The 17,389-nt window shown below is 36.2% G+C and overlaps 1 protein-coding gene across 1 annotated transcript in view; it reads left to right on the forward strand.

The window, feature by feature from the left end:
- The window catches only part of NIPBL (NIPBL cohesin loading factor), a 99,715-nt gene that overhangs the window by 21,713 nt on the left and 60,613 nt on the right, over window positions 1-17,389 (forward strand). Inside the window, exon 8 of the mRNA XM_059834341.1 lies at window positions 5,353-5,985. Coding sequence (XP_059690324.1) covers window positions 5,353-5,985 — 633 coding nt within the window. The remainder of the gene's footprint in view (window positions 1-5,352; window positions 5,986-17,389) is intronic.

A 17,389-nucleotide genomic window follows, 5' to 3' on the forward strand; every position in this document is an offset into this window, starting at 1 on the left:
ATTGTATTGTCCTAAGTTGTAGATACAACTCTGTCTGAAGACTTAAAAGGATGAGTAGTCAGAAAAATACCGCAGACAACTTTGTATACTACTGTTGTATATGAGAGTATAACTGCTCTTTGCTGATAACTTAGCTTCATATTGCAAGTTGTTTTAAACATATTGCTGTCTTTCTGTAGAGCTTATATATCTTCCTCTCATGTTGTTACAATTGCTCTTTCTCAGATGAATAAAAAATTTGTGCTTCTTCTCACTGAATTTCTTTTATTTCAAAAGGTTATTCAAATTCATCAAGAAAATTGTGATTTTTTATTTTGTTTTTAAAAGTAGTTGTGGGCCTCTCTCACAAAAGACTCAACACCAAAAGCTGTTATGATCTTTAGATTAATAAAATACTCTCTAATTCTGTTACATGAGAAGTTATATTTAAACAACTATTTGTAAGACAGTGCTCTGGAAAGCTGCACTTGTTCACCTGTACTCCCTTCATCTGTTTTTGCCAAGAACAATTGATAGCCTATGAACACAGTTTTGCAGTAGGGTGTACTACAATCTTACAGTATTTTTGTCTAGATCATACTTCCTCAGCTTGTTAGTCAAATTGTTATGAGAAGCTATATAGAAAGCCATGCTAAAGTCCAGATATGGCACTCAGTTCTCTTCAATCCACAAGACCTACTGCTTTATGGAATAAAATTATTTTGATTTGGTGATACTTATTCTTAACAAATTCACTTTGGAATACTACCTCTTTATTATTATCTCAGTCCTTACAGAGAAATTGTTCTTCTAGTGTATTCTTAAATCATACAGTCTATGTATAATACTCTGGGCAGTCCTTTACCATCTGTTTGAAGGGACTGTTTTTCCCTTTTTGAGTGTGCTGGAGGCACAAATTCTCAAAATGATCTCTGAGATTAGTTTAGCCAGCCTTCCAGGCTGAATTTGTCTGATACCATTTTCATGAAAACATTCCATTTATGTAAAGGTGGTAAATAGGATCATATTAAATTAAAAAAATGAGATTCTTCCATTTACACATTGTAACTGGAGTCTCTTAAAATCTCTTGGCAGTAGTGAGTTCCTCAGATTCTATCATCACCAGGTTCTTAGCTTTTCCAACAGACAAACATCAGTATGAATGCAGTATGTGTGCTCTGGTTCTTTTCTCTTTCTCCAGATTCTGCCTTTAGGAACTTATTTACAGTATGATTACTCAGATGTGAAGTTTAATAATCCAAATGTAGCACATATGCCTTCCTTAAAGCCTCTCTTTCCAGACTTTTCCAGTAAAAAGTCTGGAATGCTGTGTCCAGGTTTGCACAACAATTCGGTACCCACTTAAATAATGTTCCTGGAGTCTTGAGGATCACTTTGCTGTGGATTTAGAAAGGCATAGCACTTGAATGTTCCTGAATTTTCTCTCCAATGTGCTATGAACCAAGTATTAGACATTAATTGTCATTTGTTCACTAGCAATTTTTTCCAGCTTTCATGCATAGGGAATTATACTTCTGGCAAAAAAGAGGATGTTCTGTCAACATCTGGCAACCTTTACCTGCAAAGGAGTTAAAGGAATACGAAGATACTGTTTTGAGTGACCCTTTGGAAGTTGTTGTTGTGCAAGTTGAAAGCTAAGAATTCTTTAAAATTCTGTAAAATATGTGAATTCTAAGTTCCTGCTAACCTGAATAGTTGTTTTTTAACCACATGGATCACAACAAAGAATGTCATCAATGGTGTGACTTCGTTGCATCAGCTTTGAAAGGCAAGTGGTCTTTTCTCTGAAGAAGCTCAGAGATGATCAGAGAAAGTGTCATGAACGCTTAAATAAGATGCAAGTACTGTGGTGTCATTAGAAAGTGCGCACACACAAAATGTAAGATGGAGATGTCAGTGATGTGTGCAGTCTCCTGGACAGAAGCTTATTTGTTTGCTACCCAAGTTACTGATGAACAATGAGCCAGTGAAGCCATTCCAGGGGTAAAAAAAAAAAAGAAGTGGTTTTGAAACTTCACATTTTTAAGAAGGCTAAGTTACTGTCAATGCAATGCATTTTATAGTTGCTTGCATTATAAAGGATTTGATGAGAAATCAGTCAAGAGTCACAGAAAAAAAGGTGTTTACAAGTCGCCATAGCAGTTGATAAAACTTCTTCCATACTCAGTGCCATCTACCACTAGGAAGCAGTAGGAAAACTAATTAATATAGAGAACCAGTCCCAGGATTATCATGGGTGGTCAGGATGATTGTTACCGAAAGATTGTGGAGGTACTGTTGATGGGTGTATTTGTTCTCTGTAGAGGCCTCATTTTCTATTGACGTTACCTGCTTCTCAGCTACATTTGGTGTTATCTCATTGCAATCAGTATTTACTGTTCAGTAATTGTCCAATGACCTTCCCAAATCAGTGGAGAATCTCTTTTTATCTCACAAGTTTTACATATTCCTGCCATATGAAAAGAGTTTGTGCAAAGTCCTTCTACTGATACTATGGAAGATCAACTACAGAAAGTCAGATTTTTTTTCTCCTGAATTACCGCACAGCCCTAGATTTAGACTCAAAAGCTGCCTACATATTTCTCTGTTCTAAAATAATATTGCAAAATTCAGTTCATTCCCAAAGATCGTTTCCAAAGATCATCATACTATTTACTACATTGACAGCATTTTGTAGAATAAACCTTCTCAACCTTGGAATCTCGACTGGTTCAGCAAACAGATCCTACCTGTCAGTCTGTGTATTCTTTCCACAAAAACATTTCTTCTGTTATCAACAAGTCTTGTAAGAGTTTTGTTCTCGGGCATATAATGGCTCAAGCCTTCTCCCATAGGAAATATTCCAGACTGGCTTCAGCAGTAGTGGGCACAATTCCGTCTGTATAATGGGTGACATTTTGTCTGAAGCCTAAGCATACAACAGTATGTGGTACATGCTCAATGTGTGATACCTGTTCAAAACTGTTAATGTCTGTGGAACAGTGAAACTCTTCCAGAATGCTTCATCTTTTTGAATTTCTTTTCACCTCAGTACATAGGCATTGTAGCTCCTAAGCCTCCTTGTTGCCAGAGGCTTAACCATCATTAGACATCTCAGAAATATGTGAAGTTATTGCCAGAACATGTACTCTTAAAATGCTGCTTATAAGCCTTACTATCAACACCTTTCAGGAATTTCCTTCAGAAGGAAGATACTTTCAAATACTTATTCGTAGTGCTGCCTAGGAGAGGGAAAGCTTTACTTTTGTTTCTTCATTTGCTGGATTCTAAGTATGTTCAATGGAATGCACTGAAATCCTTCTGACCTCCTCAAGTCTACCCAAAGATAAAAAGAACCATCCTATCTGTTGCTGCAGTGTTATTTTTCAGCACGACAAATACCAAATCAGAACAATCTTGTCATATTTACTTAAAAGTTTAGGACAAGGGAGAATCAAACCTATGAATTCTATTTGAAGTGTGACTGTAAAAAACAGTAAATATTCTATTGTTGCAACTTCAGAAGTATTCATTTAAGACATAATTCAAGAGCAAGATGTCAGTAAGATCACCGAAATGTTTTGAGCTGCCTCTAATATTTGTAGAAATAAAAATGCAGCTTGTATTTCCTGAGTGGTAGTCATTACCATGAAAGAAATCAGTAGCTAATGATTTCTGCTATACATTCCATTAAGACAATCTTGTAAATGACAAAAAGAGACAGTAATTGTGGGGATGAGCATCACAAGAATAGGAATCTGTGGTGAAAGGCAGGTGAGAGATCTTCATAGGGTGTAGCCAGGACTTCACTACTGGTGGTTGAGTGTGGTATCTAATTTGTGGAGGGGAAGTGGAGTAGTGGTAAGATCATGAGAATCAGGATGAGTAAACCAGGGCTTTCCAGCGTTGTGGATGTTATTGGCAGAATATGGAGTTGTTGTTGATGGTCAAGAAGGGGTAAGATAAACCCATTTCATACCCTGCTCTGTACATACAGAAGTTGTAGGAGTTCTCACAGAATGTACTAGGGAGAGAAAATAAGTATAGCAGTCTATGCAAAGAAGTCATCAGTAAAGGCACACCTTTCATGTGATTTGAAGCTTTGCTAGAGATATCCATTCTTTTTCTCATCTACAGGTCAGTACATTGCTTAATGTTTCTTAATACTTCTTAAAATAACTGGTGGAATTTTAAGCTGCAGAATAAAGCTTCTTTAGTGGTGTTTCTTGAATGAAGCACATGGGGACCTGTATTCCAATTATTTTTTGATTGTTGTTAGAAATACTGACCTGTGGTGACCTGAACCAGAATGACGAATAATAATCTCAGTCACTGCTTTCTGAAGATTAGTATTCCCCAATGGATGAATGGAATCTGCTGAATGTTTGCTTTAACAAGAGGAGGCTGGCCCTAGTGGTCCAGCCAATAGGCTTTTCTTCTTTTTTTTTCTTCTTCCCTCCCCCCCCCCCCCCCCCCCCCGTATTGCTTTTTAAGCCAAAAATTGTAGCTCAAAATTATAATTGGGACAGGTTGAAAAGCTTGTCTGTTTTTCAAAGCTCTTTTCTCGACTAGCAGTTAATGGGGAGCTGGTTTAATTTGAGGAACAAAAAATTTAAATGTGATTAATTGAAGAATGTTTTTAATTAAAAATGTCCTCTTTTAAAAATTTCTCTAGATACACTCAAAGCCTGGAATCAGTGCATGTAGAAGTAAAAATTCATATGTTTGAAAAAAAGGGGAGATAAGGCAGGGAACGGTAGAAAAATGCCTTAAGACAATCGGTGTTTTCTAGATCGTAATGAGTGGGGAGGTTGGAATGAGTTTCCCTAAAATAAAATTAAAAAAAAAAAAAAGTTGAAAATGAAGTGTCAGAATCAAAGTTAAGGAGGTTGTGTACGTTTTGAAATTTTTTTTTTATTTTTTTTTTAGTTAATATGGGGCTGAAATGGCTAATGCCTATACACTGATCGTTAAGTCTTCATCACTGGACCTTATTAAGAATCTTTTTGATCTTTCCTTTTTCTGTAGTCAGCTTGCTTTCATTGACCATTTTCTAATAGTTGATATTCTGAACCTGCAGGTACTATTTTTATTTATTCTTTTTTTGGTGGTGGGTTTTTTCATTCCATCTTCTCTGAAATGATCCCTTTTCTACCTGCAGTGGACTGCTAAAATTCCTAGGAAATACACTGCAACTATCTGGATTAGATCTTGATCTAGGAATGATGTGCTTCCTACCAATCTTATTTAGACCTTTTGTGAACACAGATATATGTAGAAATACACATGAAAATTATGTAGGTTATATTTAGTGTGTTTTTATATAAACATGAAACAACATAACTGTTCAGTTTTTCTGAATTATTATTCTAGGATCAAGACAACCTTTAATCCAACAATCTCAGCCTCCACCTTATTCATCACCTAGAGATGTTCCCCCAGACATATTGTTAGATTCTCCAGAAAGAAAGCAAAAGAAACAAAAGAAAATGAAGTTAGGCAAGGATGAAAAAGACCAGACTGAAAAAGCTGCAATGTATGATATCATTAGTTCTCCTTCCAAGGACTCCACTAAGCTTACATTAAGACTCTCTCGTGTAAGATCTTCGGATATGGACCAGCAGGATGATATGCTTTCTGGTTTGGAAAACAGCAGTGTGTCAGAGGGTGATATTCCTTTTAATGTGCAGTACCCAGGACAGACTTCTAAAACACCCGTTACTCCACAGGATGTTAACCGCCCACTAAACGCTGCTCAGTGTTTGCCGCAGCATGAACAGACAGCTTTCCTTCAGGCACAACAAGTGCCTGTTTTACAACAGAACACTTCAGTTGCTGCAAAACAACCTCAAACTCCTGTGGTACAGACACAGCAACAGGTTTCGCAACAAGGAACTATAACGTCATATGATGAAGTAGAATTGGATGCATTGGCTGAAATTGAGCGGATAGAACGTGAATCAGCTATTGAAAGGGAGCGATTTTCAAAAGAAGTGCAAGATAAAGGTAAAAGGATTGTGTGTGTGTATACACTATATATAATATATAAATATATATATGCATATAAAACCCATATATATATATATATAGAAAAACTTTCTGTCATTGTCACATAGTTCAATTCTGTTTACTCAGTGTAGGTTCTTCTGCGACATTCATCTCTATTCCCCTCCAACAACGAACTGTAATCTCTCATATATGCGTATTTTTAATAGCTGGTATTCTTTATTTGGGGTCTTAATGGATGGAAAGTGAAGTTCTTATGTTTCAAAATTCTTTTTAAGCTGCTCTTATTTTGAACCATGAGACTGAATGAAGTACAATCGACATTGTTTATAGTTTCTAAAATCCCAGCAGTATATAAGTCAAAATTTGTAATAAGTTTGGGTAGTTGAATTATTAAATAACTACCCATGTTGCCTAATTTAAGAAAATACAGGAAAACTCTTTTATCCCATTTCTATTCATATCCCCCTTTGAACCTCACATGAAGGAGGTGTTAGATTAAAATCACATCTCTTCTTTTAAAGGCAGTGTAATGATTGAGTAATATATACTACTATGTTGTCTCCAATGCTTGTTCAACTGGATATTCATTATTATGTAGGCATTACAAGCTTTAGAGAATTACCATATATCTATATGGTCTCTATCACAGAACCAGATGAGCCTCTGAAATGTGTTCTCTTCAATTCAGTAGCTGTACTGGTTGTCTTAACTGGTTTCATTGAATCTATCCTCTTTGGGTGTTTTTTTGGTTTGGTTTGGTTTTTTCTGGTTTTAACTGGTTTGAAGGTCTCAGGCATCAGAAATCTCAAAAATAGATGCAAAACCCACATGTGAATCTTGAAGATAAGATGTATTTTATAAATTAGATAGTGATAGGTTAACATAAGTAATTTTCAGAAGCTTCCTCTGCACTGTGTTTAACTTCTGAGAAAAAACTCTTTTATACTATAATTCTAATTTATTAGATACTCCCAAGAAAAATCTTGCAGAGTGAAAAAAGGCGCAAATTCTGATATTGGAAGTTCATAGGTGAAAATGGTCAATTTTGGACATATTTGCATGGACGCAACTGAATTTACATACAGTTTGGGTCTCTCAGTAGAGAGAGCACAAATTTTCTCCCTATTCAAAGATTTTTTTTCTGTTTTTAAAGCTGCCGGGGCAGCAGGGAGGGCGGAGAGAGAGAGTTTGTGTGTGTGTATGTGTGTGTGTGTTTGTAAATGTGGGTGTTGCAATTACTAAAAGGTTTGACTTCATAAATTTCTTATTTGATAACTAAATCAAGTCTTTTTAGGAAACGTTTGTGAATATGTGCAGAAAATGTGTGCTCACCTCAAAAGAGATCTCTACTGTCCTTAATTTTAATTTAATGAAATGGGGAATTTGTCACTTTGCTTAAATCTCTTCTACTAATTTTAAATTTATTGATTGAGAGCCTGTGGTTTGTCTCCTAATACTTCAAAAGTTGCTTTTATATCCACACACTTCAAGTAGACTCTTCAGCATGTTTTAGCTGAGAAACATCTGGAAAAATGCACTGTATTTTTGATGGTGCACAGCAGCCTTCAAACACTTAGAGCAAGAGTAAAACACACTTTCTCTTTTGTTCTGGCTTTCGGGAAATGTTGAGCATTAGTTGTAATGTTTGTTTACCATAATGACATAGTCATGGGCAGACTCTGATTTGTTTCTTTTGGGGAAAAGAATGACTTTTTTATAGAACGTGTTCTCTCCTCTTCACCACTGCTCAATAACCATCTTCTCAAATATGGATTCCAACCTTATGCTTCCCTTCTACCTGCATCCTCTGGCAGGTCTCAGTTTTTCCTGAGTTCTTGCAATTTCTATGAATCAGGTGCAAGAGTTGCTGCCTTATATTGGAACAAATGATTACCATTTATTCACTGATGGTAAGTTGCCTCTATGCTAGACAGCAGCTCTTTTCAGCCATGAATGAATAGTATTAGGTAGAAGGATTTTCAGCAGACTTGGGACAGATTTCCTGAAAAGCTGTTACCTTGGAGAAGTATGGTTGTTATTTTTTGGTAATGCTTTTGCCGTTGCTTGTGAGTTTGTACTCTGTCTACAAGTTGATACACTCTGGGATTGTTCTGGTTATAGCCGTTTGGTTTGGTGTGATTGCAGGAGGAAGCTTCCTCTGTTGTTCCTATGGGAATATGTCTGTCAGAAATATATCCAATAACTCCTAAGTATGTCATTCATTTTTGCAAAGCTACTTAGTGTATTTATGCAAAAGCCTGGCATCCGTGCATTTTAGTACATATACTGTAACTTCAGATCACATTATGTCAAGAAAATAGCATGATTGTAGCAAGTATTCCGTCTAATTAGAATGGGAATGTATAGTGCTAGCTGATGCTTTGCAATAGCAAGTGTCCCTTTAGAGAACTTACTCAAGATGCTAGTACATACTAATACCTGCCTGAAAGTATCTTTGCTGCTTTTGTAATCGAGGCATGGAAATATATATTACAGTCACACTACACTTTCTGTGTAGGCACATGTTGATGTCTTCCATAAAGTACTTTGAGTAGAATAGTATTCGCAAGTTTTGATAGAAGATTAGTGGTCTCTTCTGTCCTTTATTTTAGACATGAAATCTCTATAGTACTATGCTTCATCAAAGGTTTTCAGATGCTTTCTTTTTAACAGCAAGGCTTTAGTTGGTTATGACATGTTCTTTCTGAGGCTTGGAACCAGTAGTGTGGTGGAACTGTTTATGCTAGAGGAACAGAGAGGCAGTGATTTTTCTGGGGGGAGTTCTTGCTAAAAATTATACAACTGCTACACTGGCCTGAGGCAATGCTAAGCTCTTTTTTTTTAATGCTGAGGTCCTTTTATAATGTTTAGTACAGGTGGGAAATGGCGATTGGAGCCCTTTGGTAATTATAGTACTTTCTGTAATAAATCATTAATTCTAACAAAACTGTTAAAATATTTAGCTTCCACTAGACAAAGTCTCTCAAAGTGGGAGGCAGTCTTTGTTTCAGAGGTGGAACTAACGCAGGGTTTTGCAGAAGTGCCGCCTTCTTTGAAAAGCAGCATAACTTTCTGGAACCTGATTGTCATGCTTTTGCTTTCTGAAAAAGGAATTCATAGTGCAAAAATCACTAATGCAAAATCTGGCAGATTTGACCAAATGTATGTCAGATGTGCATAAGAAGTGATTTTATAACACAGACCTTTTGCCTCATATCTGAGTGCTTTTCAGAGCTCTGTTTTTATAATTCTATCCTTTTGGTCTATTTGGATTTTGGATTAAGTGGTCTTTTCATCATGATAGCAGGGTGCAAAGTTTGAAAAAGTTGGTTTCGTCCTTGTCCTCTGTGTGCAAGGACAAGAGTCCATCTCCTCTTCCTACTTTTTCCATCAAGGAAGTCTCTCTCTGTATTCATTAATTTTGCAAGTAATTTGTCTGTATCTGTTAATGGAAGGAATAGTTGAAGACTTTGGAGATCAAGGCACTTGGCACCAAAAGTTACATTTCAATACATCGATTACGTTTAATAGCCTCAGAACAAATAAATAAGTCCATGGAACATGACATACCTCAGGTCTTCATTTCCCATTGTCCCCCTCACGGTGGCCTCTATACCCTCATCGGATACAAGTTGTCAATCAATACTAGATCATAGCTTCTCTTTTGAAAGGATGTGTAGTATTACAGATAGATCCAACTATTACTTATCATGACTCAGATTATCTGAGTTTGAAAAAAAGTGATTCAGAAGAGCTAATACAGAAAGGGATTATCTTTTTCCACAACAATTGACAAGTGAACCATCCCCTGCTTAGGTGCATTGTAATATTTTAATGATATAATTTCTTTGAAAGGTAGTGAAGCTTCATGCACACTTTCTTCTTTTCTAATCACTGTCAGTAGTCCCATTTCCTGTACTACTTGGTGCTGTTGAATACTTTTGAAACAAGTAGAGGTCCATATTCTCAACCTATTTTGTTCACTTAACTGGAGTTGTGCTTTGTTCACATTCTGAAGTTGTCTACTCCGAGAAAGTACAGGAAATCCTGTTGAGTTTTTGAAAATTATGTCCCAGGAATTTCTGTTCTTCTCAGGAATCTTTTTTTCCTTGGTTGGCGGGGGGATGTTGAAGGAGAAATTTCATTTTGGTAAGCTCAGTTCTTTGCATTAACTTGTGCTTTGCCACTGTTCAGATACAAGTGGTTATTTTTGTGTATAGTCAAGTAGCTCAAAGCTAGTCAGCCACTTTCAGTCTAAACCTTTCCTAGAACATTACATTAAGTTCTTCTTGTTCTTCAAGATTTAGACCTGGTACTGAATTAATTTTCAGGTTGAAGGTTTATACCTCAAGATCTTTCTCCTTTTCTAAAAACCCCAAATACTGTGAATCAAAAATATTTATGATATTGATGTTAAAAGGAGCTCTGAGTCTTCTAGGAAGGAGGAAAGGGAATATAAACTTGAAAATGATTTTAAAAAGCCAGAAAGTAACCCATCTTTTTTCAGAGACTCTTTTTCAAATTGCTTCAGTTTTTTATTTTACTCAGATTTGCTAAATTTTAATTTGAGCTCTTCCATGCGTAGTATTGTGTGCTCACTGTTAGATTTTAGGCTACTTCAAAGACACTTTTATATAATGCTGCTGTCTTAACAGATTAAGGAGTTGTACTTTTTCTTGTGAAAGACACTGTTCTCTGGAGTTTGTGAGAAGAGTTATGAAATCGTTAATCACTAACCATTTCATTAGGAGGCTAATATTTCTTTTAAACTTAAAAGCATTAGAAGCATTTTTTAAATGAGACAAACCTACTCGTATCTGTGGTTTTTTTCCCTATATATTTTACCTCTGAGGATCCATTTTACCCAATTCTTTGGAATCTTACTGTGGATTCTTTGAATTAGGAAGAAGTGAAGCTGTAATAACTTTATTTCCAATAATTGGATCAGTTAGGGGGCATTTGGATGCCTGCTGTGGGCCCTTCTTTTTTTAGTTCCTTCCAAGCCCATAGCAGCAGAGACACACATCCCAGGAGTGTGAATCTGCCGGAGCAAATCTCTCAAAACTACAGTTATAGGTAAGTAACCATTTTCTCTTACCTTTTAAGTTCTTATCCAGCTCCTCTCCCTTTCTCCCCATTACCCATCTCCCCCCAAAAGGTCCCCGAACAGGAAACTAATAGAAGAACACTATTAAGAATGAATAGTTTGTTTACATCTAATTTTATGTAGCCAGTTAATTAAATGACAGAATATGTAATTATAACCAGTATTAGCATTGACTTCCAAAAATATGTTATAGGGGTTTTATTTCCTTAAAAATGGAGCTACAAGTGTAGTCTGCATAGTAACCTTGCAGAGGATTATAGTCACTAATGCCAGAAGATGAAATGAGACAGTGTAAAATATAATTGTGTCTCTATGTAGTAGGACAATGTGAGAATTAGGTACCGTGTATTTTGTGTATACAAGCTTTCATTAGGTCTGCATTTCGTAGTGTGACATAATGGATGAAACGGGCACCTCACATAGCTTTCCCAAAAAAAAAGCAGCTTTGCAACCTCCAGTTCCTATAGATATGAGATTTTTGTGTGTGTGTGTGTGTGTGTGTTCAGACATGTTTTAAGAAAAGTAAAGGGAAGAAATTCCTCTTCTGTATAGAGAAATTGTAATGCAGTGTTGCAATGTTTCCATCTATCTAGGAAAAATTACTTTCTTTTCTATTTTTATAAACAATGAAATACTGATTGAATTAAAAACACATTTAAAAAAAAAAGCAGAGGCTTTTTTTTTTTAATGGCGCTTACTTTATTTTGGTGTTCTTGTGTAACATGAAATCACATTCCCCTCTTAATCCCAGGTTGTGCTTTATGTTTACAAAAGCAGAAACCTGCTTTTGTAAACAGGTGTAGAAAACAGTTAAAACCTAGCAGTTTGGTAAGAAGTCTGGGGTTTTTTTATCTGTAGCATAAACCAAGATTATAAAATTAAATCTAACTTGCATGTAGCGTATGCCCTTGATTGTACCTGTTAGATGGATGGGAGGATTTATAACATTACTTACCCAGTAATGACTTATTTTGTTCTGGGACGGTCATTTCTCTATAATGGATTTACATTTTGATGAAGAAATGGCATGTATAATTAATAAATCTTAGTAAGAGTTTAAGCCCTGCATTTCTATAGTTCATAGTTACTAAGTTCACTCTGACATCAACCGAAGAAGACACAGACTTTTTTTCATTATCATGCAGTATAAATGCTACTGGATCTAGTTAATGGAAGATATTTTTGAGTGCAAGGTATGATGTCAGAATAAAATGTCAGAGACCTCTGTAGTCTTTTTGTATTTTGTCCTGAATGAGTTTGGACATCCTTCCTGATGGGCTTTCATTTTTGCACAGCGACCAGAAGTTTGATAAAGTCTTTTAACGGATTGCTAAAAATTAGCAGCTGTTTCTGTTCCGATTCTCAGAAATGCATTCCTCTGAACTGCAACAGCTGGAAGCCCTCTGGTCTCTACTTCGGAGACTTTGGAACTACATTCTGTTCTATAAAGCTTGCTATACCAGGTTTATGACTGTACTTTCTTAGTTGCTTCTGTAAGGGAGCAAGCAGTGAGAATAAAATTTTTGACCTGTGCTGAGTCTCTCCTTCAAGGGGAGGAGCTAGTACTGTGGGAATCTCTTCTACTGATGGGAAGAGTTCTCTTTCATTGTTCAATTCTTTGTTTATTGGAATATGGCTTTGGGGAGAGGTCAGGTGAGAGCACTCTCATGGTCAGTAATGCTGAATGTTCCTGAAGCAGTAGGGAGATAAGAATGGATATTTAACCTCAGTCCATTGGTAGGTCATCCATCAGTACCATTAAAGTAATTTTAAACCTTCCTTGCACCCAGATTAGATTGACTGGTTTAGATTCTTGTTATCTACAGAACACTTGGTTGGGGGGACAGGGTGCTTGGACAACTTTTAAGAGATCTGTGAAAAATAATTAAGAAAAGAAAACAGTTGTCAGTAAACATAGATTTGTTATTTAGACATAGAGATATGTGTTACCTGTTGAAAATTCCTAATCTTGACTGTTAGCCTAAATAAAATAAGCTTGTAATTGGCCTCTGGCTGACTTGTCTCTGATGTTGTTAAAAAATGGAAGGTTTGACAATAAGTAATAACTGCTTAGGACTGGTATATTTGGTTTACATTTATTTATTGCCAATTTAAATAATTCAAAGAAATGGTATTTCAAATGAGTAGAGGCATATCCCAGTAATCTCTGAAGAGTGTTAGAGCTTTAACATATAAAACTCTTAATTGTTACACTTTAAAAAAAAGAAAATTTGTACTGGAGTCATCAAAATGGTTCATCCAGAATTCAGCATTAGAGGATCAATCTTCTTTGTGGTTCTGAAGAGGAGTACATTCACATTTAACCATCTTGGATATGATGTCTCCAATTGAATCCCTTACAAGGTGTAAATGGGGAAGTCATAATTTATCTGTTGTGTCTTCAAGATCATTCAAGATCATTCAGAAATCTCTGGATTTTAGAGTCTACCAAACAGTATTAATAGAGTGGAGTGTTACCATTCTGCTAAAATGAAGCTTAGCAACCATGCACATGGTTCTTAATTAGACTTGCTACCTTAGATATTTATAAAAGACCCATTTCACTTTGCTAGGACAAGCAGTTCTAGAATTTTTTAGGCTATCATCCTATTATACTCATTAGTTGAAAGAGTTTATATTGGGACTTAAGGCCATCATCAGGTTTGCAAGAAAGCAGTAACATCGGAGACTTCAGCACTAATGGTGTTCTGGCTGCTGTTTTGGAAAGATTTCGGGTTAAATGGAAGAATGGAGATACTTCTTTAATACAGCTCCCCTCATCTAGCTGCTGTCCCTAACACTTGCTCAGCTTCCAAGCATATCCGTTTTCAGGATGGATATTCTTCAAATCATGATTGACTTCGCAGTTTCAGCAGAAATTTATTTGAAGGTATCTGTAGTTATTCCAGTGCAACGTTTTTTTTGCACAAGGGTTCCACAGTAATTAATTAATTTCTAAATCTGAAAGTATTCGTCATTTTGACACACACATATTTCCAAAGATGAAGGTCACAACCTGTGTCCAGGAATACTGTTCATAAGAGGACAGGTGAGAGATAACCACTTGGAAATCCAGCTAATCTTTTTTTCCATTTCAAACTTGTGGTTGCTGTAATGTTTTCTTTCTTGCACCATAGTGACCTATTTAATTGACAGAGCATCTCTACTATTTTTTAGAATAAAGTAGCTTACGGTCTTGCTTTGAGTACCAAGGTGCTGCCTTTTGGTGAGCATGTTGCAATATAAAGAGAACATCCATGTAGATTTGCCAAGCCTAAAGGATGTATACATAAGAGAATAACTGGGATCAGACTGTGCTCTGAACTAACATTAATTTGTTCAAGGAATTGAACAAAAGGTAGATATATTTTGGATGTATCTACATTCTTGGGGGTGGGGGAGGAGTGAATAACGTTTCTAAAAAGAAAAGAATCTGCAAACAACAAACTTGAATACCTGATCTCCAATACAGTCAGAAGGCTTTTCTGTGGCTTACTACATATTGCTTTTATTATGAAAACTGTTACAAAGGGTGAAGCAATAAGATCCTGATAACACTTTATTAGTCTCAAGAGCTTGTGAACCTACGTGTTCAGAACTGTGGCAAGCTTTGAATCTAGGTCTGCAGGATTTGAAAGCAAAACATTAGTCTGATATTTTGGCAAAGTCCTAGATCCTGATAATAAAAAGAAGTTCTACTATCTATGGAATGAAGTGAATGAAGCTTGGATACTGACGCCTTGAAGGATACGAAGTATATTTGAATGGATATTGTAAAAGTTCCTAAGCTCATCTGTTCGTCAAAACCCTAAGGGGTCTTGGAACTCATGCCTTAACAAAGTAGATGTATGCAAACTTGCATATATTGGATTGTAAAAGAGAAGATAGGAAGACACCTGTTTTCAGAGGGTAATTACTCTCTGCTCACCTCTCTGATTCTTTATTGATTATTCTCATATAGTTCAAAGTGAGTTCAAAGGCTTTTGTGCTCATTCAGTGGAATTTTTTCATTACGCTCGATGAAGATAGTGGTACTGTGTACTCATCCTACCTTTTAAGCCCTAGTTCAACCTGATATTTTCATATGCTTGGGCCAGCTTTTTTGTCCTACATCCACAAATCTCATAGAGGCAAAACAGTAATGATCAAGTCTAGTTCTGAGGATCGCCGTCAAGATGCACTGGAAGTATGAAGAAATCTGTGAGTAATCTGTAACTCTGCAATCACCTTGCCATTTAGGAAAAGAAAACTTTGAAGGTGTCCCTTTCTCAGATAAGATGTCAACAGGTTCTGGTTATAATAACTTACTAAAACATCAGTATGCAGTTGTCAAGAGAAATGAAGAAGGTGCATCAGAAGAGTTCTGTATTTAGAGGAAATAAGTATGCCAAGTTGTGATGTGATCATCTACTTCTATGCTCTCAACTTACAATTTCATGTTTTGGATGAAGAGCAGCAGCATTTTGAGCCTGGTCAGTTACAGAAGTTCAAGCGAGAAAATTGGTCCTACTTGAATTGTTTTGGTTGTTTAACCTTGGAGCCTTCAGCATGAGGGCTCTGAAAGGTGAGTTTTGGTTGATCCAGCTACAGCTGTTTAAGATGTCACAGCTCCTGGCCATCTGTCTTGCTCCTATAGTGGGGGTAGCAGAGGGAAGCATTTGCTTGGCTCTTAATTGACTTGTTCAGCCTGGTAGGTTAATGCAAACCATCTTCATAAGTGCCTGAAGGTGATGCATTGGACAATGAAATGCACTTGTGGAAATATGAATGTGTGTTCCCTTCCGCTACAGGTGATAACCTCAGTTTAAGGAATGGGGAAGATAAATGGTAACAGTAATGTCTTAAAGGCTACTGTTAGATCCACCATCAGAGCTTTATAGGACTTTTTTCAGTGTGGCTGACATTTCTGGGTTAAAAATGTAAAAGCTGACTGAATTTTTCCTAAGAGCACAAGTTTCTCAATTTGTGTTTCAAAATTTAAAGAGTTGTAATTGAGAAATAAGGTAATTATGTGTGTGGATATATGCATATTAACATATATGTTTGGGGGTTTTTTTTTAAAAATCAATTTGAAACCTATTAGTCTGGAAGCCTCTACTTCATGACCATCCCTAAGACCTGCCGTGAAGCTCAGTGAGGTCAAAGCCCTCTTAGTCACAGGGAGAAAAAAAATTTTTGTCATTGCATGAAGGTTTCAAAAAAATGTATTCATTTTGATCAGTAATTTAGGGAAATTAATCTATATAAAGTTCTCATGTGAATCCAACAGTTGCTGTAGTACAGAAAAAGCAAAAGTCTCCATGCTAAAAAGCTGCACCTTTGATTTGGCAAATTTATTTTACTTCCCATGTCCATCATGAAGTTATCAGGTGTTCCTACAGGTTTTTGTTGAACTTTTCAAAGTTCCCTATTTGCAGTTGACCAGTTTCTGCATGGAGTTTATTGTATCTGTCTTTACTGTCTTCCGGCCATTAAATGTTGTACATAATTTTGGAGTTTTAGGAAGTTAGAGATGTACAAATAGTTTTGAGAATGAAAATGATGAGGGAAAAAAGCCTGTTCACATCACTGGAATAGACCATGTTACTACTTGTTACTGTGTTCTAATGTTAATTTTGGAGGTGATCCTTCAAAGTTTTAGTTCTTCTAAATAAGAATCTTCTACAAATATAGAAGAAATTAGAAGTCATATGTTACAATTCTGGTTTCCAATTTGAAAGGGTGCTGGATTTTTTTCCCTTGGAGTTTATTTCCCTATTCCTTGATTTGCATCCTCCTTACCATTCATTCTCCTGCTCCCAAAAAGAGAGCTGGCTCATTGCATCTGGTGGTAAGGCACCACAAATCTAGGCACAAAATAAGTTATTTTTCTTACATTGCATTTGTGGTTTAGACATTTTGACAGTAGATCTACAACAGAATTTCCAACCTATGTTTAGTCATTCCTTAGACTTAAAGTCATATTCCCTGAGAAGAGAAAGTAATTGGTTTTTTGACAAATTACATGACGAGAGTTGAGAAATGAGAATATACGCCTTAGTGCAGGTAGGGCTTTTGGTTTTCATGGCAGAAATTAATTTTAGTTTAGAGTACCATGTTGGTAACATAAATAGGTTGTAGTTTAAATGAATAGAACATACTCTTTTGGATACTTCCATGTGCTTCTCATTTCTATGAATTCTACCAAATTACAGGATGTGTGGTTGGCTCACTTTATTTTTCTCTATTCTACTCTTAAGGATTTTTTTAGTATAAACTGAAAGGCTTACTGCAGAGTCAAGCTTTTGACGCTAC

The sequence above is a fragment of the Gavia stellata genome, chromosome Z (assembly GCF_030936135.1).
Source record: "Gavia stellata isolate bGavSte3 chromosome Z, bGavSte3.hap2, whole genome shotgun sequence".
NCBI classification, from domain to species: domain Eukaryota; kingdom Metazoa; phylum Chordata; class Aves; order Gaviiformes; family Gaviidae; genus Gavia; species Gavia stellata.